This window comes from Cydia pomonella, chromosome 12 (assembly GCF_033807575.1).
Source record: "Cydia pomonella isolate Wapato2018A chromosome 12, ilCydPomo1, whole genome shotgun sequence".
NCBI classification, from domain to species: Eukaryota; Metazoa; Arthropoda; class Insecta; order Lepidoptera; family Tortricidae; genus Cydia; species Cydia pomonella.
Window position 1 is genome coordinate 18,423,433 of NC_084714.1, and position 25,771 is coordinate 18,449,203.

Genomic DNA, 25,771 nt, shown 5'->3' on the forward strand with positions numbered 1-25,771 from the left:
TAGTTGACGGATCCTTCCTAAGGGGGTAATTACACAAAAGATCCCTATGCGTCGAGTGTACCCGCAAGGGCCCCTGAAAACCATAAGATAAGTACCTTATATATGTATTCTATTCGATCTAAGAGTCCGCTACTGTGAACTATGGCCAAATAACTATGAACGTTCCATGGAGGTTGACATTGTGTGCCACTGTTGCAACACAACGGATTACCAAAATGTATTGTTAGCGGAGGACGTTCTATTCTCATATTGTGTTCGTTTGTGAGTTGCCAATTTCAATGCCAGCTCAGGGAACGAGCACTTGGCAAAGAAACTGCATAAACATATTATTTAAGAAGTAAACATATGATGATGAAAATTATTGTAACATATTTACTTATTTAGTTCGCCAGCAGAGAATATTCTGCCTTCTACACACACTCTGGAGACAAGACTGTAAAACATATTCCTATTCGAGACTAATCTTCTTCCTCCTCCGGCCTTGTCCCATTTCTATTTTTTATTCTAGACAGTCATCATCATCAACATAATCTACTTTAGCACGAACCCTCTTCACCGTCGTCGTTTAACGCCGATATAATAATGACAGGATAGTCAGTCTCTCTCTATCAAGCGGTGTAGTGTCGTTAGCTCTATCATGTTATCGCGTTGATAGCCGCGTCCGCAGAAGTCCATGGCAGGTGGTCCGCCTACACTAGCTTAATCGTGCGCGAACTCAATCAAAAACATTTAGTTAATGGTCAATGAACTTTGTTTGACCAACCGTTCAGTATGTATGAAACGCCAGGCCTAATCATTTATACAAGCGTAGCAGGAATGTAATTAATATAATCCGCAGCCGACGTAGTTAAACCAAACGACCGGACGAAATTGAATTCATTTCTAAGATTGCAGTTGGAAATGGACATGCACAGTCTCACAGCCCCGATAATCTTTGCCTTTCCCATTTCACTTATTATAATGAGAATATAGTTCACTATTCGTAAACGTTATTGCAATGAGATAAGGTATGTATTTCAGTGTGTGTGTGTGTGTGTGTGTGTATTAGACACCCGCCCTTAGTGACCAGTAAAGTAAGTCGTGAGTTGTTAAACAACGCCTCAAACGAACCAGTGTTATAGTAATGTCCAAGTTCCGATTCCGAGGGGTATAGTTATATTGGTCGAGCTCGCAATCAGATTAGAGCTATGAGAAGGTAGCTGAAGGCCTGGAAGCCACACAAGTTAACACACATAAGTATGTAACATTTTTTTCCTTTTGAGGCCTCAGAAATGCGTGATGGTTCAAATCTTCCACGTGGTACACCGTGTACAGGGCAGGTAGAGTCCTTCTAAGCTAACTATGCACCGATAACAAAATGAGGGAGTGTCATTATAAACGTCATATCATCATACAAATTTGACATTATCGATGACATTCCACACTTTGTCGTTCCAATTGCCATGCCGAGTTAACTTGGTCCGATTCTAGCGCTATGCTTTTTATAGTCATTATATGTACCTACGCTACCTACATATCTCGATCTCTTTAGAACAGGATAAGTGCTGATCTGCACGATGAGATTACGCACGTTTCTGAGAACGCTCAAACAGGAAAGTCGTTAGAGTCAAATATATAATAATTAGGTTTTGATCGGAATAAAAATCTTAAGTTAGCGATATTCCCAGAAAATATCTTTTCCCATTCCGCTCGTGTGAATGAAGACATTGCAGATTGCAGTGCCCTTTAGTCAAACCTGTTTTGAGCGTGCTGCTTCGCTTGAATGCAATTTATTAGTACAGTTACCGTGTCCTGAATATTGCAGAGTCGTACAATATTGTGTGTTATTTTATGTAAGAAAATAGGGGCTAGCTCACAACTAGCCGCGATTTAGCTTGTCGCGCTTATTCCGCAGTACACTCGGCTGTCGGCTCTAGTATACTACTAAAAGATCCTGCAAAAACCGTACCCGCAAAAAACTGGACGTAAGTGGGAATGAGCTCTTACCGTAAAACTACTTAACTACAGCCCAAATGCTCCCAAGGGTTTGTGCACAAACCACGCGAAGTTTTTTCGGCTATATTTTGACCGTTGGTGATATTTGGTCTCGCACTGTATACAATTGCTATCGTGCTGCACATTGGTTAAAGGATAATAGGTACTTATTAATTTGGGTTATAAAGTATGATCAAGGGCACAAAGTCTTCACTTCACGTCCCCCTTTCTCCGTGTTCAATTTTCCTGTATGCACTATAAAACATTCCAGTTTTACAGGTCTTCTATTGCCTCCGTCCACACAAGTCTGCGGTCCGAGTATATAAACATATGTTTGCTATAATTACATAACTACTGCGAGTAATTTCAACAGGAAGCGAGCTAATAGTGCCGCTTCGTGACCACCGCAGATGCCTTCTGGCGTCTTATTCTCGAAGTTTAGCTACCCTTCGTTGCAACTGGCTCGGAGGACCAACCACGAACATTTAAAAACGAAACACATTATCTTCCTCTATCAGGTCTTGCATAATTTGAGAGAAATAATTTTTTTTCTATGTTCGGTAGGCCTTCAATGCAAGTCTGGTTATAGCATTCTATATCCCATTACACATAGTTACCGAGACGATCAAGCGTGCTTTACACATGCGTAAGATTGACAATTACTATTGAAAGTTTACGAACCACCTCATCATCATCATCATCCTGTAATGGCCGGTTTCGGCCCCGGCGACTGAGTTTGTGCTGGCTAGTGAGAACGACGATCGTGAGCTCTCAGGTGGCTGACGTAGCCTATTTTTGGAGTTAATGTATGGCCACACTCACAGCAAGTCAGCACCCCTCCGACAAAACCTCTTTAACTCGTCACGCTTCGCGTAACGTTCCACTCGCCTCTGCTCTTCAAAGGCTTGCACTTTTCTACTCACTGTATGCCTCCACTTCGGCCGATCTTCAGCGCTTTTGTAGCGCAAAAGTTGGCCGCCCGAGTCCGCTTGCCACTTTACAACTCTGAGTAGAAGATGCACTTAGCGACTCTGTCATTAGACATACGGGAGACATGACCACACCATCGCAGTTGTCGCCGCATTAGATCTTCGTCGCGGCTTCAACGCTGCTAACATTTGGCACGGCGTAGTACTTCGGTGTTCCTGACACGATCTGACCAAGAGATGTTTAGAGGGATGAGATTGTCACGCAGAGCAAAGATGACAATCTTACATCGACAAACGCCAAACCAAAACATGTATCGGGATGACAAATGCTACGAAAAGTCTTATAATTTGTTAGGTACGCAGAACCTAAAGTAACTCAAGAGACAATTCGGTTTATTCGCTAATAAAAGCGTATCTGATTTCTGGTTATGATAAAGTTATTATAAAGCTGCGGCTCGCACCGAATAGGGATGCAATGATACCGGTTTGTTAGGAGCTCAGGCATGATTCGCAGTTTATCACTATCCAATAATTGATCTTCATTTATCTTGCAGCCGGTGAATTCATCTTTGAGATTTTATAATCGGTTTGTAGATGAAGAAGTCTACAGTATAAGATAATAGATACAACTTTTGATAAGTATAGGTGAGGTGATTTTTATTTGTGGTATTATATGCTAATATTTCTATTAATGCCAAAGATATTTTGAGCGAATGTTTTCATGTCAAAAATTGCTATTTTCGACGTGCCTTCTTTATAGTGCTAACAGAATATTCGATCGATTGATAAAATATTGCTACACAAAAATCTAATATGTCAAAGTACTACAAAATACTCAATCAAATTACTTATAAGTGCTTGCCGTTGAGGATATCAATATCAATGGTAAGTCGATAATTGCACACCTTGACATTGACACGAACATTCTGTAAAAAGACATCGTAGAGCTAGATTCAGAGTGCTTGCCATTTATGGATCGTCTTTATATATACAGATGGCGATCATGCTGAGGAATCTCTGACATAACCATGATTATACGGCCAGTTTTTTTTCTTACCGGCCTGATGACGATTGCGACACAGGGAAAACTCTGAGTTTATATTATACTCTTACTCATAAACGATTACGTGCATTAAAGAAAACAGCTATTATGTATGGAGTTTTCCATACATATAGATCAGTTTTCTACTTGAGTTTCAGCATCACTTGAGTTACTCGTAGCGCTTTTCCGAGAAATCTGTCAAGCTTGTTTGTCTTGAGAAAGCTGGGTCGTATGCTTACAATTCTAACAAGGTTTATCTACGACAAAACCTTAGCCGCCACGTGTACCTTCAAAGTACCTTCAAAGACCCAGCTAATAAAGCCCAATAAATACCTTCTACATTAAAAATGTCATATCACGTGTAGATTATTTGTAGGACCTTGTAGGTGCACTAAAAATCTCACATCACGTGTAAGACTAACACTAACTATTAAGCTAGTCTCGTGTCGCTACACGCGTTGGGCCGAGTAAAACTTGTTCACAAAACTGTTTTGTAATCAATGTGAGCGATTCTAGTATAATGGTAATGATCCTGAGATTGGTAACAAAAGTACGTATATTCGGAGGACAAATCTATACTGGCGAGTTTATAGCAAACTGCATTGTTAACTTTCGTAATATATTTTAACCAAGCAATTGGTGTCTTTTAATTGTTTCAATAAAACAGAAGGCCTTGTGGCGTTAAAAGACGTTAAGAGTTTTTAGAAGCCTGATACAAATTCGTGTAACGTCAATTAAAAAAAAACCTATTTTGAATTAGTCTAAAGTACATACAGATCTTATTTACTGAACCCAGTAAATTGTGTAATATCTTATAACTAACGTTAATATAGTGCATAGTTAAAACAGCAATTACCCACACGATGTTTATTTTACATCAAGATTTCGCGAGCATCTCCGTGGTTAGCGGTGATAAAAAAAGAATCCTCCAACACGAAACGATTTAAAATTCTATTACAGCAATTTTCAAAGGCAGAATGCTATGCCGGGTCCACAGAAGCGGAAATGCCTGTATAATTTGACGCAGCCCTACAATTTGCCGGTCGTGTTCGCTGGAGGCGCGAGGGCCACTTCATACTACTTTAGCATCGTTTTGCAGAGTTTCAGGTACTATTTTTATAGGGTTGCTAGCTGTCCGGGTGGATTTATTTCCCGAAACACACTTTCAACCAAGGGCCTGTATTATCTAATGCACTACAGTTATTTTTCGTACTTTCTAATATTTTCTCTTCCTACTAATTTCAAGTCCCTACTCAAATCGTTCCCGTTACAAACTTTCAACCCTTTTTCAACCCTATTAGGTGATACATTTTCAAAACGCTCAAATTACTTTTCTTCTATTTTAATATTATACCATTTTACGAAGTTTCAAATTCCTACCTTAAAAGTTGAACGCCATACAAACATTCAACGCCACTTGCACATACCTAGGATGTACTGATCTTTATTTTGCGAAGACACGATATCCTCATCCAAAATGACGATTTGGAACATCGAGTTAGTTACAAAATGAAATGAAAAAACGACTTTAATAACGCTAATGACAGCGAACAGAGCGGAACCGATACGAAAACACCTTATTGGGACGTGGCGGGAGGTCACGATTACACCTGTCACACGTCCACGCATATTCATACATATGTATACATCCGCGTAGAAAGGCCAAGCCACCGGTCATGTCTTTGGAAAAGATAGACATTTGTCGAGTCACTACTTTTTAGAGGATGAGTGCATTCGCAACTTCTACTGCGAATATCGTATACGGTCCATCTTTGCCACTCACAATATTCGACCGACAGACATAAAAAAAACGATTTCCGAATTCCGATGGTCGCTGTAGACAATCAAGTCACCAGCAACATTTGACTCGATCATACATACAAATATACATATATAGGTACATATATTGCAAGTTAAATAAAAGCTTGTAAAAATTATAAAAAAGGTTTCAGTAGGCGTAGCCTGGAAACTCGCGTCACGTCGCGTTGTCTGGCTCCACTAACAGTCGCACGCATCAATTATGTATGACGTAAATGGTATCATGTCACGTCAATGAGGAAATAACACAATGAGCGCTCATTTTTCAGGTTATAAGGAAATAATGCTATTGTGTGAATTTTCAAGCTATTATCTTTTCTTTTCGACTATTGCAATCATACAGGAGACGTTTTGAAGTTTTAAAACTAAAATTAGACTTGACATTAACATATAGGTATGGTTTTCCTGTTAAGTTGACTGTTCGTGTTGAGTCGATTAGCATGCATCGATGAAGAAGATGTTAATTCTGCTAGCCTCTAAAAACCTATATTTTCTTAGGCATTTCCACTGCCTCATATGTCACAAAAGATGTTTCGCAAAAGTTATCATCAAAAAAACTACATCAAACAATGGTTGTAGCTCGAAACAAAGTTATTCAGTTAAGTAAATATCATTGCGACTGCCATACCACGAGTCCCTGATCCCATAAACTTTCAGGTTACTAAGGATATAATTTATGTTGGACATGGACCAATATATTTTTTTGTAAACTCTTTAAACATTTCGAAAAGTTACCCACGAAAAAGAGTACCTACTGAAATATGGTCGCGTATAAAAACTCAAATTCTAATCCAATTAAAGGAATCCCAAGTTATGTTTTGGCCAGAGACTGTCTCATTTCAAATATAGATAGAGATAGGGACCGTGCGCGTTGGAGGGTCTGCCATCTTGTGGCCTGAATCGGAACAATAAACACTTACATTTACACGTCACGTATTTTCTTGTGCATAGTAGATTCTGCCATCTTGTGGGCTACATCGGAACAATAAACATAACATTTACGCCTCGCGCCAGAAATCTGACGGCTCCTGTGCTGCCTCCTACAGTTCATGCACGCTCCCTATAATCATGCTGCCTTTGCCTTACGCTAGTACTAGCACCCAAAAGAACAGGATGAGTATATTTTTTTTCGTCTTATTTACTGAAAAATTGAGTTTGGTTTCTGACCTGGTGGTTAACATTTCCTCAAATATTACACCGATAGCCTGTTAGCCTACTTTCGTAGTTTCGTAGGTACTTTGATATGGCCTGATCCCCTGAACTGTTAAAGGTAGTTGTTAAGTTGTCAATCATGACCTGACCCCATGAACTATCAAAGCTGTCATTTAATGAACTACTAGTTAGGGTGTCGCCCTGCGCTCATTCAATTGTTCATGGAGTATCGGTCATCGTTACCTAATTATTTTTCATTTCTAGGGCATCGACCTCTGAGCCCGAATCAGATTTGGATTGGAACTGTCCACTATCAGATATTATACAGAAGAGATTAGTAAGTTAATATTTTTACAGTAAAACTTTTTCAAAGCTTTCAAAAACGGTTGAGTTATATTGGCTCGCAAGAGTCGCAAGACAGTCTATTAAAAAAAAAAAAAACATTTCTGCCTTATCTAATCTTTTGTGGAATAACCCTTTTCAGAAGAAAGTTTGATGTAACGTTATTCAAATACTCGAGATTTCCTTCGTAAACGCAACGTCATATATATGTATACTTAATCTTAAAATGAAACTAGACTGATGAAATGTGTCGTTTGATTTCTTTGTATTTTCACAAAAGAAAATCAATATTATATTTCATACAACATTAACGTTTCAACGATAAAAGAAAGACATTAAATAAGAAAAACAAATGAGTCAAATTTAAAGAAGAGCTTACTCCTGTTTTCCTACAATGTAATAGTTAAAACCAAATGTTAGCATTAAAAACAACACTGGGCAAAATCCTGCTTCGCTGAACCACTTTAAACTGGTTGAAACAATTATATATATGTTGTACATGCAGCCAATGAAGAGAGAGCTCAATGCCAGTAGCACAAACACTTGGGCCAATTAAATCACAAGTGGATAAACCTTAAGATATGAACAAACAAGATAGCCCTCTGTTCTGTTTATGTTTGTTTAATTAAAATAAACACTTCATATCGTATGTTTAAATAAATGTAACTCCCTTGTTTTTGCCGAGACCATTCAGATTTCGTTAAAGAAATTAAATGTTTAGCACATTTCAGCTCTACATACATACATCACGATCACGCACCGCACTTTCAAAAGTGTCAAAAGCAATCGCCAACAAACTGTCTCGCAGTTTGGCGAATATTTTGTTTTGTGGTACACATATTTTATATTTTAATGTTATAATAAATAAAAAAAATAAAAAATAAAAATTTCAATTTATTCTTTTCACGAAGGTGGGTTGTATCTACTTATAGCATGGTTCCTATCACCTTTGAACTCTTGTGTCCCTGGACCACTAGCGTCTGTACGACGACGCGACAACAGTAACCTTAAAGCGGTGGCTTGCTTTTTAATTTTATCGCCTTATGTGGTTAGGTTTTTCATGCATCTCTGTTGTAGTGTCTAAATAGATGTACTGACCTATCATGCTGTATAAGTGCTATAGAGCTAGCCACGAGGTCCTCAAACTGCTTGTCGCTGGCCGAGCTCCCCTGCCGGCGATGATGATGCGGGGTAGCGGGCGCTGGCGGCGCTGGCGCTGGCTCCCGCGGTAGGTTCCCGCTGGAGCGGCTGCCGAAGAGACGCCAGCTCGGGGTAGATGTTGGGGAGGTATTGGTTTTGGAAGATGAGCTGCTCTTCCATGGGAATACGCCTCTGTAACAATAGAGATGGGTTGAAGGTTAAAACAGGCTACATACAAACATGAAGTAAAGGACTAACTTTGGGACCTCGCATTTACAGCAATGGTTGCTCAAAATTATTATGATTGATAGCAGTCTCAAGTAACATTACCAATTTAAAACTATACTCGTATCGCAAACGGATAGCAAAGTGAAGGTTGTGGTTTTTGATACTCTTATTAACAGTCTTAAATAAAGTGTAGATTCAAAAAATACAATTACGTTAAAGGCCTAATCGCAAAATCGTTCAACAATTTTGATAGCGGAGCTAAATGCTAAGGTTAATAAAAGGTCAAGAAACAAAGTGTTACAACATCCTAAAGGACCTAACGTCTTAATAAATGGTTTTATGTAGGTGAATTATAATAATACTTCAATAGTAATTATTGTCATGCTTCTGATTGGTGCGTATTATTGGTTACAATAGCGTCCGATAATTGTATAATTGCTTACTGCATCTACTGCATTGCTTTTGTACTAAAGTCAATTTGTCTCAATGATAATAGGATGTTGATTGCCGCCTACATTCAAATGTCTAGCCACTGATTAATCCTGATACCTACCCAAACGATACAGCATATAGTAGTATTTATTATTGTTTATCATTATCTACAAGTGAAAACTATGTATAGTAGCCAATCGAGGCATCTGAAGAATCACAAAGCTGCGTGCATTTTTGAGTTGTTTGGAAGAGGTTGTATGTATACCGCAAATTCGCGATTCCCCTAATGGCTCCCATACACGCTGGGCCATCATACTGGCTCACTAAGATGGACCAGCGTGTAGAGAGGGTAGCGGTATCGGACGGCTTATGGCGCGGCAGGATGGCGATGAAATGGCCACGGTGTCGATGTCGGTTGTGGTGTGTGCGGTGTACGCATCTACACGTGGCCCATTAAATGGAATCGCGCGTGCGTATGTGCGTGCTCTCAACTTTCAACCAACGCATGGCCATCTCGCTGGTCTAGCGCTAGGCCATCGTGTAGATGAGCCATAAAATTCGGGACCATGATGCGGTCGGCCATAGTACCTACACGCTAGAGCATCTTTTTTTGTGTGGATACAGTCAAGTGTAAAAATATCGGTGCACACAAGTTGCTCAAAAATAAGTCCCATAGCTCTTATGTCGGCGAATTAAGAGCCATGATGACATATTTTTGAGTATGTTGCATGAACCCATATTTTTACACTTGACTGATCAGTGACCTTCTATGCAAAATGATCATGTCAATAACTTATATTGCAAAACCTGCGAGTTGCTAATAAACACTTCCTTTAGACACCTAGCATAAAATTTGCGAAGGTAATTGACCGTATCGTTCTCACAGAGCGACACATCGCTAATAATGGGCTAATAGCGCTCGCACGACGGGTATCGGGGGCTGAAGAGGTCACAAACGATCGAGAACATGCTTCCCCGTATTTCAAAAGAAAGTTGTTTATAAAATGCCTGTTAGGGAATTCTAGTCAAATCCAGGCCAATCTCATTCTGGCAGACTGAAGGAGTGTAACCAGGACAACTTAAGTACTTGCTTTAAGAACAGAGGAAAGAGGAGTAGGGATCGGAAGAGGGCTGTCCCGAAAAAAAAAAACATTTAAGTTTACAGATGGTATTTATATACTTGGAACTGATAATTTCATTGCGAGGACTTTTTCACATTACTCTCTGTTTTTCGGAAGCCTGCAAAAAATATGCCAACCAAGCACTTGGAAAATAGTTGCACTGATCAGTGATCAAGACACTAAATGATGCTTCGAAACACTTATATAATTACTCTGCTGTGGTCAATCGTAATTCCAGCTTTTGTTTAATCCATCAAAAGGTGTTGTAAAGCAGGCAGTAGTACCAAATACATAGTACAATCCGTGTAGTTAATGAACCAACGCCAATGCAACCCATTGACACACTAACAGTTGTAACTAAAACATTAATCACACGGAAGTGGAACGACGATGTTTTCTTTTTAAACGACTTATTGTTGCGTGTTGTATACACTAAGTTATTTGAGGCAGGAGTGAAATGACTACTATTTATCATTTCATTATGAGATACTAGTACAGTATTAGTATTAGTATTATTACCATTACATCTGAGGCAAAAAACAATCCAACGGGGTACTAGAAACGAAATAAATTGTAGTAAGACGGGATTAGTGCAAGAGATATCTCAACTGTTGAAAATAATAAGTGTAATCATTGACCTCTATCTAAGGACGGGCCTTACGGGCACTAAGAATGGTGCTAGTTCAGCGGTGTCACTCACGAATTCGAACCAATCGTGCAGTCTAACGCAACTAGTTTTGACTAATGACCCGCGTGTTGCGAACTCTTCGACTAATCGCGTTGTGGCATTAGATTGCACGATTGGCTCGAATTCGTGTGCATGACACCGCTGTACTGGCCCCATTCTTATTACCCGTAAGGCCCGTTCATTGATATATGTCAATGCCTGTAATATATGAGTATAATTATGTAAGAGGGTAGAATCAATTCTCACCGACAGATTATTGTATACCTTCTCCTCTCCGATCTAAAAGTTGCTGGATAGCCAGAGCATCCGAAAATACTTCATAAAATAATACCAATTTCACACACATAGAGAACACTCCGTGTGGAAAACGACGACTTTCGGCACGCTACGCTAAACGGGTTTGCCAATTTCCGGTTCCGTCGAACAGAAAAATAGTATACTATCCTCGTGTAGTAAATAATAAAGCCTCAGATCACATGTAATTAGACAAACATGTGATCTAAGACGTTATTAACTTTACTGCCTAGGTATATATAGTGACGTATAAGATGTAAATTTTATGAACAAAAAATTGAATTGACTTGAATTGAATATACTATTCAAGTATTCAATTCAGTAACCTCTACTCTACCAATAACAATAGATTAGTAAGCATTTTACGATACGTACGTCATTCAAATAATATACAAACAAGGCTAAGTAAACAATAGCGACACAAAAAGACTATGAATGAAGTTCGACACTCATGGAAACGTGACAATTTTATCAGCAATTACTTAATTCATGTATATTATTAGCTAATAATGTGAGATAATTGCAATCAGTTTATTGACAAGGCTTATCAACCACTTACAGATGGACTAGTAATAATTCTGATTTCTGTTCCAACTACACTTACATAAACTGTGTTTTATATCCCAAATACCAAAACGATAGTTAAATAGGACGTAGTTTTGTAAACGGAAAACAAATCCACAAACAACAATTTTAAAAATAAAACCCACGTGTTAAAACGTAAAAAATTGAAATAACTTACCCAATCATCTGCGTTTGTAGCTACCACTTTTGTACTGCAATGACAGATAGGTTAGATGAATTGCGACCACTGAACTGTCATTTTAGTATCGATCGGGTATAAAAACAAGGGTTAGGTTAGGTGTTATCTATCCTGAGGTCAAGTTTATAACACGGAGAAGTTCACAATTGAGATAAGAATGTAAGGATATAAATGAAATGAATAGGACTTTACTCTCTTGACATCACTCACATTGCTCATGAAAGATAATATTGCGAATAGGGATTGCAATCCGGTCCGGCGGATCCGGTAATCCGGCCGGATCCGGCACTTTTCAGGAGCTACCGGAGCCGGTAAAAATCACCGGATCCGGACCGGATCCGGTATAATAAAAAAAAACGCCTAAATACAGCACGCGCTGTGCGTTTCAGATGAAGAAAAGGCAACGGATACGAGGTATGAAGTTGAACAGAACAAAACGAATGAAAAAGTATAAATTTAGTAAGATAAAAATATATTTATTATGACGATGACTGGGAACACAAGAGGATTTCTTCTTCTTTCATGTTGGCGGCGCGATGTGACGATTACATAAATACTGTAATAGAAGGAAAAATGAAAGGATGGAGATGACATGGAAGGCATTTGTAATTTATGCTAAAGAGAAGGTTCATGTCGTGTTATAATGTTGTGATAGGAGATTAACCGACTACAGTTGGGCTCATCAATGTGTGAATGAAGAATATATGATAATATTGATAATCTTTAGTTTTCTCCGATATATGTATATATATGATAAAATATAGATTCTTTTCTATTCAAATTTAAGAGAGAATCTTTTGTCTTTACAATTTCATCCAATCTTATGCAATTTCCTTCATCTCCTAGTACATGCTACTCTACGTCCAGCCAATTCTTTATTTGATCTATGTAACTCTAACTTTCCCTTTCCGCGATGGTTTTCAATCCTACATTCTATTATTTTTCGCATGAGATCGTCGTGTCGTGTATTGTTCCTTATAATTTGACCAATATACTTTTCCATAAATTATAAAAAGTACAATTTTTTTAAGTCATACAGTCTACTACTTTTTCGGACAAATAAATTAGAGCAAGATAATACTAGACCGCATTTAATATCATAATTGGTTAAAAGTAATAAATAATAGTAAGCGTAGGAGTTGAAATTAGAGTTCCTGTTACTCTGGTTATAATATTAGCGGAAAATCGTTGAGCATTAGACTTTTTGTTTGCCGCGATATCTATTGTCGAGTAGCATTCCTGAGAGTTCCGCTACTCGATGCTAGATGTCGACTACGAAAATAATAAGCGTTTTGGTACCAAAACTGGTGTATGGAGTGTGCAATCTATGTAATTCTTATTTCTCTATGCTAGAATGGATGTCAACGTTAGAGTTTGTGAGGAAAGAGAAGAGTCGTGGAATGTATGGGGCCCAATACATTCCACGACTCTTCTCTTTCCGAACAGACTCTACAAAGAATTCAATCAAAGAACAGTTACGAAAACTTGTCCTTTCAAGGAGCTCCAATTCCCACCCCACATCCCATCATCAAGCTTTGGAAACTAAGCAAATTTATAATTGTAAACGAAAATTTGAGCACTTTTGAATGGTTAAATATAATAAATTACCGATTTAAAAATTTTGTTTTCTAAATGATTTTGACATTGTGACACTTTTTACTACCAAGTTCTATTTTATTGTTAAGAAGTTATGTATTAACTTCAAATTATAGATTTAGGAATACGTATTACGCAAAAAACTAGAAAAATATGTCATTTAATTAACTTTTATATCCCTATACCAAACCGGATCCGGTCCGGCCGGATCCGGCCGGACTACAGCCAAAATCCGGCCGGATCCGGCCGGATTGAAAACCAATCCGGTTTGCAATCCCTAATTGCGAACTTGGCACAAACATGCATTTGTTACGCAAAAAGTGTTTCCTTCATACACAATAATAATAAAACTATACATACAGAAGATGGTCATGTTATCTTGACTCCTTTTATATGTAAATACACTTTGAATCGCCAGAATTTCACTCATGTTTTTGGCTACCAATACCCAACCCGTGTCGCTAGCTTATGTAAGTAACGTGCCACATACGACTTCTGGTCACAGGATTTTATATTTCACCGTTTCTTTGTACTTCTTACACTTGTTTACTTTCCATTGAAACTAATGCTGACAGGACTTCAGTACCTAATTGGTTTCTTGTGTAAACGGTGTCGCACTCTAAAAGGGAATGTCAGAACCCAGCCGGACATCACCCAGACGAACTGTGTGGGAGTACGCCTGATAATTTGCCATGGACGGTACTTAAATTCGTATTATAACTGTAGAGTAATAACTAATAACAGTACCGAGAAATAAGGGAACATGAAGTGATTATGCTGTACAACCAAGTTTCTGGCAGGTGGAAAAATAACGTTACCGATTGCATGAGTATTTTGGCGGACCCTACTTGCAAACATAACCGGAATAGTATATAGCAATCGTTTTGAATATTGAAACCCTAAAATAGGTATCCAATATTTTCGATGGGCCTCTACACGCCATGGGACGAATCCATCAATCTCTAGTAATAAATAAATAGCAAAATACCATCAATGTACATAATAGCTGTATACGTAGTAGCTATATTTATGGTCTTATTTAAAGGTTATTGGAGCACTGTCTATCTATTCTAGAATGTAATTATATGACATATTAGATAATTATTGTGTATGCCTATAACCAGTAACTATATTTTCGCAGCATTTTAGTCACGTCTTTAACTGTGTCATAAAGGTCAAGAGCCCGACCTTACGCCGCTGCGACATCAGTCATCAATCAACTTGGTACTTAACCGTGTTTCCTATGTACTAAGTAAAAGCCTACAGTTAACTTATAATTCGTAAACCTTATTGCAAAGAGATAAGGTCCACCGATTATAAATGTTGCCGTTAGTACGTCATTAGTGTCGAAAAGCTACAGAGCTCATTACCTGTGGCAGGGCGCGAACTCGACCCCTATTTGCTACCTCCACGCTAGTACTCCTTTGGGCCTCCGCCCTCAACAGGTATTTCTTGTTGGACTTGTGAACTTCACGATTACCGAAAATTGGAGTTGTATGCATCAGAGAGCCTTTTTATTGCTCTCAGGACTATAGTAAAGTATATTGTGAACTAAATTTTATGAAAATAAAATAATATGATTACGTTATATCGTCCAATAGCTGAATTGGACGAATATTTTTGGCCTAATAAAGGTTTGAGTGTGGGTCACAAATGTCACTAATGATAGCTAGGCTAAAGTGGCGATTCCAGAGACAATTTACTAATTACATCATTTACTAGACTTGCTAATTTGTCTTTAGAACCACAAAACGCGTACTAACCCGTGTGTGTCAGTAATCAATATTTAACATGCAGAACACTCGATGGACTATAAAAAAATGTTAGCGATTAGTTCCACGCATCTATCAGAGTCAAATAACATATGACCTTGGCGTACTCGTATTTGCGCATTAAACGAGCAAAGGAAATCGGTCTTTATCGTCTGTAATTTGGAATACATGATTTGAAATTAGTATAGTTATATACGAAATATCCATAGGACACGCACGAAGCATAGATAACGCTTGAAATGAGACTGTTTCACAATTAAAAGCAATTTATTTAAAATTGTTTTGCTTCTCGTCGGAGTGCAGCCGAATTAAAATATATTCGAGACATTTATACCAAACTTATAGACAGAATTTACTTCCGAATGGCATTATTTTTAAAAGCTATTGCAGAAAAACTATACCTCATAATTGGACAGTGTAGTATTCATACCTTGTGCCATAGAAGAAACAATACCATATAATGTTCATTAAGTTAATCAGACGTCGGCATCTCGGAAGTTACCTAACAAATTAATTACTTTCACTGTAGCTAACACAAAAAAAAACAATTAGCTGCTTCAACCTTTCTTTTGTTTATAACATTCTTCGTTTTATATAAATACTAACCTAAAACAACAAATAGCTTTCAAATCGAGAGGTTAAATCGTGTTTACGCTTTCAAAATAATGCTAATAGTATCTTCATCAGTGTGACGAATTATGAATAGTAAACGCAAAAACCAAACAAAAAAGGTACACGTAGAAGTACACGGAGTACAAAACATTGCATAACGTAGTCAGCGTTTCATTCAATAGCGAGTGTGAAAAGCTGGTGGGGAGCCGTACCGGGGCGTGCTAGGTACGCTGAGCGGAGCGGCTCCGGCGCACTGAACGCGTGTTTACCTGCAACCCTTCTAATATTACTTGAGAACTGTGAGCCTCATGTTAGTCGCATTTAATATCTACTTCGTCTCCAAACAGATTAGAACCGACTCCTAAAATATAATATTAACAGTTCAATGCGATACTTAATCACATAGTAGCAACCGTATCTAAAGTCTCGTCAATCTGCAGTCACGTATTGAATGCTCTTATCGACTCTTTGGCTTCTTCGATTCAATGAACTTTAACTCTTGCTTGACTGACTCAGTGGTTATTTTCAAGTTCATTCACTTACTTTCACCGATGCACAGTAACAACACAGATGCCAATAGATAACTAAACCGTTGTATTGGTAATATCAATACAAATAGATAGAACCAGCTACATATTACATATACTTCATCGCTTAGTAGGTCTTCCTTAACTTCTCACCATCTATGACTATTTACTTATAACTCTTTTCCTTTGTCATAAGCCTTATCATAAGAGTAGTACGAGCACGTTGACATTTGTTATTTATGGAAGTACCAATCACCGGCTTCCTTGATCAAACGATTTGCTCCCTTATTCCAGCATGCGTGAAGTTGGTGTGTTAGAAGCTAACAAAAATCTAATTTGGTATTCATTGTTTTTAATTATGGAAACTATGTGTTAAAAAATACGTTTGAATACATTGTTTAACTCAACAACTATTCGATTCTAGATAATGATCTTATAATTTCTTCTCAACTAGAGCCCAAACATGCTAAGTAGTCATAAAACTGTATGAAACAAAAACTGAAATGCTAAGCAGTTTATCTCAAAACGCTCGATATAGCTTGACGTTCGTATAAATTAATCTTAGCGGGTCCTGGTACCGGCTGGCACGGCACGAAATGTACAGACTCTTATTGGTACAGCAAATACATGCTGTTGGTAGTGTACTAACACAGCTAGCCAATAATATTGTATTCTTTACCTTCAGTATCCATATACAAACAAAAAGCACTAACAACTACAGATGCAGAGTAAATGGCATCGCTGTGTATTAACGAATGGAGCTGCACTTTGGAGCATGCATTAGAACAGGTTTAAATTATGGTTGTTGATCTGTGGATAATTGAAGTAGAGGAGCGGTATGCTACGGTAAATATATCAGGAATGCTAATAGAAATACGCGCAAAATCATAAGGATTTGACATCGCATTTCTATTCTACCTATGGCGCATCTTTGGTAGATGCTTGGTTTCTCACCCTAGTCGCCTAAATACTAGCTTATATACGAGAACAAATGGTGGACCACAACGTTAGGCCCCATTTAAACGGATCAAGAACTTGCATGCGATTTTGGTTACATTGCGGTATCTGGCCGAACGGCTGAATTACTCTGTAGTTAGCAATGTGTCGAATATTGCATGCATGTACTCACACCGTTTTAAATGAGGCTTTAGGCTAGGCATTCGTGCACGTCGAACGTCGCAACTGTCGTAAGCAAATGAACAACCAAGACCATCACTCATGTCATATGGACATTACTAAGAAACTACACGCCACACACACAAAGGCAAAATAAATCAAAACAACATAATTACTAACTAATGTATTCGTTCGGCTGACCGTTGTTTGAGCAGGCATTAGAACAGGTTTGCGTTACGTAGTTAAGTGACGTAAACTTGGTTATCAGTAGCGCAAACAGTGATCGAGTCAAGAACAGCTGTTTGAGTAGCGACTTATTGTTATATTCTACCAACAACGCTTCAGACGTAAAACTGCCTAAACTCCAAATCTGTCTAAGATTTAAACATTCATTTTCGCACCTTATTTTAGTGGAACGAGATCCTCTTTCATCTTTAAAATTAAATAAACCAGTCTTTTAATTATATATAATTCTCGCCAATGCCATTGTCTGTGCAATAAAATGCTTAACTAGAACCTTATTTAGACGGCTCAAGAACTTGCATGCAATATTCGATACATGAGTACAATGAATTAAATCGATCGACCAAATACCAATCGATAAAAATTATGGGGCTTAAGACCATATCGATCTATCTATCTATAATCTGAAATTGCATTCTTTTATTCGAATCGAATCTGTGTATATCGTCGGAATACATCGAGCAAAATACATTACAATAACAATTAAGATTTTCAATAACAATACTCAAGATTTGTAGATTTAAGTCGAGTCCCTCAAAGCAGTCAAAATGTAATAACCATATTTCAATCTATACAATTTTCACCAGAGAGTAGTAAAATTATTTTTAATGGGTTACGTTAAGTAGGATACGTTGTGCGCTCTATCGGTAGAGGCGGTTCAATCGGTGCTCCTAGTTGAAGATCCTCAAAGACGGATCGAAACATTTCGAGCGTTTTTGACTTAAAGTAATGACACCAGTTCCACCTCTCTTTACTATTACAACGGCAACACGTGGAGTAGATACCCATCGACTATGGCATGTGGTTAATGTAGTACACACCTACGCAAGGTCGCAGGTCGCGGCAGAAATATGATCTGTCACGCCTACATTCTTGATAGTGCAATAACTTGATTGGCTTAACAATTGACCCCAGGGACAAATATTTCTGTAAAGATAATTTAATTTGAATGTTGTGAATATTTTCTCTAGCAGTAAGCAATACGTTCTGAATCCTCATTAAACGTGGCACGTAGACACGACAAACCTACAAGAGGTCGTAGCGGGTCGCGCCAGAAATGTGGAGTCTCGTGCCGGCATTATTCGAGAGACATTCTTTACAAGTTAGTTACAAGCGGCAAAGCAAGGCTAGAGTCTGAAACTGTTAAGTAAACGTCATTATTTCATAGAAGTTTGACGTTTAAAATAACCCGTGCACCGTTTGGGCTATCAAAATCGCTGCCAACTTATCTTGGTTTGACTCTACAATAGGTAATATGTAAAATATGCGTCGAATTAAGCATAAAGTTATCTTGGACAACGTAAGGTATTATAGTTAACGTTAAAGGCTTAGAAGGCTACCTTCATTCTCGATAGATCCAGTCCATAGATCCATTAACCAATGGAATAAGGTTCATCATCATCATCATCTCAGCCATAAGACGTCCACTGCTGAACATAGGCCTCCCCCTTGGACCTCCACATGTACCGGTTGGAAGCGACCCACATCTAGCGTCTTCCGGCGACCTTAATAAGGTCGTCTGTCCATCTTGGTCGTCCTACGCTGCGCTTGCTAGTCCGTGGTCTCCACTCGAGCACTTTTCGACCCCATCGGCCATCTTCTCTGCGTGCAATGTGGCCTGCCCATTGCCACTTCAGCTTGCTAATCCGGTGGGCTATGTCGGTGACATTAGTTCGTCTCCGGATCTCCTCATTTCTGATTCGATCGCGTAGAGAAACAAGCAATAAGGTTATTTTTTATTAATTCGTAGAGAGTGACTGTGTAAAGTACTTACCCAGTATTTAACAGGTCCAGTGGTCGATAAAAGACCAGTTATCTGCAGTTTTATATCCGCATATTTTGGCATACAATTGTGTAAGGTAAGGAGCGCAATAATGGGCTTACCTAACCGTTTGAATATTAATCTCGATCAATGCGTATCGACAATGTATTCGAATCGCGATCTATTGTTGGCTGTACATTCCATTGTGTACGCGACCTTCTGTGCATTGGTTGTGGTCCGTGTGGGGGCTATACAATAACAGGTTCTGATTATTTGTTTGTAGACCTTATTTCAATGTAATAAAGCCTAAACGTCAATTATATGCTAAGGAAGATACATTTTGTACCTGCTGCTTCGTTTAGAATTAGAATCGTGACCTGTCTTCCAAGTATATGGCAGTCATTACATGCACATTGTTATTAATTGGTTTTATAGATACAATAATAATGTTATTTTGTTTACAATTAAATTTCGCTTTTTGCCACCCTTAAAATAATACCATTATTAAGGTAAAACAACAAACTTTATCTCTAAACTGGCTAAAGTGCAAGTTAGTAAAACGATTTATCACTTTTAGACTAACTTGTATGTAAAATAAAGCGTAACATGGTTTCCTTCACTATCTGTAGATGTAAGTTCCTGCTATATTTAGAACTGCACAACTTTAGTCGTAAATACCTAATTAATTTTAAAACCGATTAGTGCCATTCACTTCACCTAATTTGGGATTGTCATTTTAGTGACCGACATTGATACGAATATTATGTAGAAACAAGTTGTTTAGACCTGCTTGATTTGGCAACGCATTAGACACTCAACAAGTCAACAAAAGTTTTGTTTTGTATACAAATGTACAATCTTAAAACTTTTGAATGCTATGCCAATATCATATCAATAGGCATTTAATGATTTCGTCTTTTTATGACATTATGTTTCGACTTTTAAATTCTACTTGGGCCGATTTTTATTTTGTTGTAGTTTTTTTCCCGTTGAAATTCAGAGGAAGATTTTGTAGTATACCTGTACAGTAATTGTACAGAATAGGCGATTCTATAGAATTCTGACGAAAAAACAACAAAATAAAATTCGGGCCATTTTCAGTCTGAACTCGCAGTATACTCCAAAGATTTCTTTATTTCGGCACTCGTAAAACATTACCTCTCTCGTAAAACACTGTGTCCCACAGTGGACACAGTGGATCCCGGGGTAACGATGCCGCGGAAGAGCTTGCCAGGTAAGGATCGAGTGCGGGGGCGATTGGCCCGGTACCGATTCTCCCGATAGGTACCGTTTTACAAGGTACGCTCAATGCTGTTGGCACGTACAGGAAAACTACAGACAGAACGCTGGATAAACCAGACTGGATGCAGACAGGCCAAACAAGCCATGCCTGGCATCAACGGAAAGCTCACAAGGGCGCTCCTTCAACTAGGGAAGGTCTGACTGAGTAACCAGTGTCATAACAGGTCATGGACTATTTAACAAACATCTTTTTATAATAGGTGTCACAGACAGTCCCCTATGCCGAGGATGTATGGAGACAGAAGAAACAGCCTCTCACGTGTGGCCCCACATAGGGTTAAACATCTCGCATCCCCGAGGTCCTACTTAACATCAAAGGTTGGATAGGATTCTTCGAGAAGTTTGGCTGGCAAGACTCCTCCCGTCACGCTAAACAGGCGCCAGTCGTCGATTTGTGGAAAATCTCCCAAATTACAATACAATACAACACGCTGTCTCTAAACTAAAAACAATTCCCACGCAAGGCGGATTCCTAACAAGGTCCTTCAACTTCCCTCATCTAAGCGTCTAAACGCTTATTTTCAACGTAACTTTTTGCCGACTAACAAAAAGTTAATGACTGTTTTAACTTAAGCACAAAAACAACAAATAGTGTAGAAACACGTTTGAACAGTTTAATAGACCCATCGACATACTGACCGTCAGTGTCACTGTCAAGTGCTATCATTATATTCATAATGATCATACGCGGACGGAAATTCTTCATTTCGAAGGGGTATTAGCTCTATTCTATAGCCTTTTTTTACGGAAAAGCGGTGTGTTGCGCTGCGCGGCGAATCTCACTACAATTATGTCCATTTATATTTGCTACCCTTATACATATTTCTTCCTTACGGTAATTTCTCCTACCTGAAGGTTTTCTGGAAGAGATCGCTTTTTAGCGATAAGACCGCCTGTTGTTGCTTAGTTTTTATGTATTTAATCATGTTTTCGTTGTGCACAATAAAGAATATTATTATTATGAAAATTGCGATACATTCGAAATTAGATCATAAAAATACCCAAATTGTCTGTGCGAAATACGTAACGTAAATACATAAGCTTATTTTAATTTTCACCAATACCTAATAACAATCGACAATTCCGCCTTTTATCACTTATTCAACCATTGAAAGCAGCGCAAATGAAAAGAAAGATCACATATTCGATTGCGCAGCTAAACGGATTCAAATTTATGGCATAGCATTTAAAATATTCAAACCTGTGTGCATATAAGGTATGTTGAATTGAATGTTTCATTTGAGACACAGTAAAGTACAAGGCACTTTCTGAAACTATTATAATAAATAAGGTTTACCGTTTAAACCGAGTATTCGATTGGATGGTATACAGTATGGTTAAATTATTGTAAATGACGATAATTTATATATTTCAATTTGAACCTTTTTATAGACAACTAGAGTTAATGAGGTCGATATTGATTATAATTAAGTTACGTTATCTATAATTATTTTAAGGCAGGTTGTCTACTAACTAGCCTATGAAAACAGTTGAATCATAATACTGTCTGGCTTCGCTTTCTTGTTTCATTTGACAATGTTGTTGTTCGACCAAATTAATGCAAATGTGCCACGAAATACAATGTCTATGTTTCAAACAATCGACTATACAGTGTCATGGCACGTACCTGGGTTTTATTTTCTGTTAATATCCGAATCCAGTCCGAGAAAGTTGATATTGAGCTTGTCTGTCAAAAACTACTAAGTTTCGCGAGCTTGTCGGCATGTGTCTGCTATTGCATCAGCATTTTCAAGCTTTCTTATCATAATATATTAGCTTACCTATATTCGCAGTCTATTTCGATTTAAATATAGATCTATCCACTGAGGCAGTTGGAACGAAGTTATTATGGCCATTTACGGACTGGTTGAAGGCTTTGACTGCATGAAGCTGATTTGTATTACGATAAATAAGAAAAGATGTAATATGTACTTGCAAGCGAGGCGACGGCGCACAAAGTAACGCACTCGCACCGAAATCGCTAAGCGGGGTCCAGACGGGCGTAACGTGTAATGTAAGCCATTTTGCGTATCAACGGCACTACGAGCATTACATGTAACTAACGCTTGTGCCGGACCCCTCGACTGTCGGTTTTTAGCGCAAACACAAAGGCACTCGCAGTGCCGTCCATACTTTGACACTATATGTATTACACGTAATCATACATTACACGTTACACCCGTCTGGACCCAGCTTTACACGCTCGCGACGAAAATCCATGCTCGATTGCTCGCCCGCGGTGAACTCGCTGCGCGGTCGCCTCGCTTTCAAGTCTCCCGCAAATTGCCAGAGTGATAAGGCTTATACTTTACAACCGCAGCTATAAACTCTCTTCGCTTAGTTGTCGGCCCGGGAACGCGACATAAATAATACATCGTTTCTTGTTTGCAATTCCATTCGGCAATAAGTAATGACAAATGTTCGTATTGTGCTGTTTTATTCAACTCCGTGGGTGTATAAAAATAACATTATTTTATAGGGATCTGACTTCGAAGACGGAATGGAAAATATGAGTCTAGCTCTGGAAAATAATGTTATTTGCCGTTATAGAGGCGCATAAAGAGAAAGGCTTATGCTAAGTAGTGTAAATAGATACATTTCGTGTATCTATTACAGAGGCTAACAAATGAAAATAAAAATGTATGCAACACAATTAAAAAAAAAATTATATTTGTCTGTAAAACAATATCTTTGTCAGCGTATTAAATAACTAAATCGTATGTATACAATTGCAATGCGAATATAATAGGTTGTTTAATGTGAAATCTAGGAACAAAAATCTTGCCTCTAATTGGACATATATATTTTTTTTTTTTTTTTATTTAAATATGAAACAAACGGTCATACAAAAAATATTATTACAGTTTCTTATCTTAATCTAGACCTATAGTTTCCATGTTTGTTAAACATATCTTTATATAGAAGCACGAAAAGTACCTATCTACGTTTAGGTTCAGCTAAATAGTAAGATAGTAAGAGGTTACACAGAATTTGAGAAATCAATAGAGACATATATAGTGTATGGACCCGTATGTTATGCGGTGAAGCTATCGTATGACAACTCATATTCGAGAGCGCGTTTTTTTTTCTTTACAGCTTTTCTACAATTTATAACTCTTTTTTTCTATTTTTTTTAATAGTACATATTTTATACAATCGTGATTTAATCTCTATTTTTTTTTTAATATAAAACCTAAATAAGTATAATGCAAATTGGTAAGTATCTAAGTAGACAAAAATGTAATACAAAGGACATAAACGCGCGAGTGATTTTTTTTTCATATGTATGAGTTGACTACAGCGTATCGAAATAAATTTTATAGTTGAGTTGGGAGCCCATACATGAAAAGCACGCAATTATAATTTGTTATACGAAATCTTAATTCAACCATTACAGTCGACGAATAGAAATACTTATATATGTACTTATTTGTTAAATTATTCGCATTGTAAATGCACTCAGTAACTCAGTATGCTGCAGGCTGTCCGTCGCACAGATTGACATTGACTGACACATTTACAACCGGTTCGAGCAGTCTTAGGGCGCATTTACATGATCTGCCAACCTTCGTGAAGGATTTATGTGGTTGACCGAGGTGTAGTCTGTGCGGAAAAAGAAGAGTCGTGGAATATAAGGGAACCAACATTCTATTCCTCTTCTCTTTCCGCACAGACTCTAGCATGTAAAGGGAGTCTTAAAGACTGCAGAATGTCTAAATACCTACCTCATCTAAATGCATATATAAAACAGTCGAGTTACATAGAAAATGACTCGGACAATGCACAATCTAAAGCTAGACCTTTAAAGGTAAGACGCAAAAAAAAACATTAACCATAATAGGTATACACTTCAAACGTTGGAGCTCTTAGAATATAGGAATTTAGGGTTAAAAAAATTAACGACGTAGACGAAGTCGCAGCGGAGGCTAGATAATAAAATAAAATGTTAAAAACATGTTACTTTAAAGCGGCAAACAACATAAATATTCTCATCACGCAAATTGCTAGTTTAAGTACTGAAAATAAAACTAATTACTACGGTTTATGAATTTAATTATATCCATTATAAGGAGCTGGTATTTTCCTTACAGTAGGTTGGTGCACAGTAGGTAATCTATGCGTTCCGAAAAGTTTCGAAACTGGTGTCAACATAGTTTGGCAAGAATTCGCAACCTCCGGTCCCTCCGGGCGTGCCAACCGTGAGAAGCGAGTGACGCAAGGAAACGTGATCATCCTTTGATCATCACCAACATTGCCAACATACTAATAACAACTTAGCACATTACTACTACTAACATCGCTTGCTTTTTCAATTTTCAGTAAACTTGGAAACTTTCTAAACTTAGAAACCAAAGTTTTTGTTACAAAGGTGATCATATCGCCTGCTCCCGGCCAGGCCTTCCCATTCCTACACAACATCATCATCATTATCTCTAGTCTATCCTCTTTCTAATAATGTGCAATAATGTCAAAAAAACCTTTCAGAAACCTTATTAATTTGCCAACTTTGTGCAAGGGACGCACTGTTCGTAATCGATATGCAATGTTTTTCAAGTCTGCCATTTTAATTTAGGAAACGATGGACCAAACAGCCTGTGTAACACTCCTACTATAGATGTCGCTAGAGTGCCTCCCTAAAGGCCCATATGGTGGAAATATTTGCTGTCCTTGTGTGAGATCTTGGTAGCTCAGATGACAGACCAATGGGCCAGCGATCCAGTGTCGTCAGTTTAAGTATCAAAGACAGTATTTTTCACTTTTAAATTTATTCTAAGCTTAACAAGTCTCGTATTCAATGTCTAGGAACAACAACATTAAACGCTGAAATTTAATGAAACTAATGATGCAGATAGCGTTGCTAATTGTTAGAATCAATGATTGAGGCGCTCATGTTTTTATCAACTTATCCGGTAACACA

The 25,771-nt window shown here is 38.0% G+C and overlaps 1 protein-coding gene across 2 annotated transcripts in view; it reads right to left on the reverse strand.

Annotated features, from left to right (window-relative positions):
* LOC133523758 (uncharacterized) overlaps window positions 1–25,771 on the reverse strand; it is a 76,402-nt gene that overhangs the window by 18,429 nt on the left and 32,202 nt on the right. For both annotated transcript variants that reach the window (XM_061859468.1, XM_061859469.1), the window contains exon 2: window positions 8,356–8,589. In XM_061859468.1, the coding sequence (XP_061715452.1) occupies window positions 8,356–8,589 (234 nt within the window). The remainder of the gene's footprint in view (window positions 1–8,355; window positions 8,590–25,771) is intronic.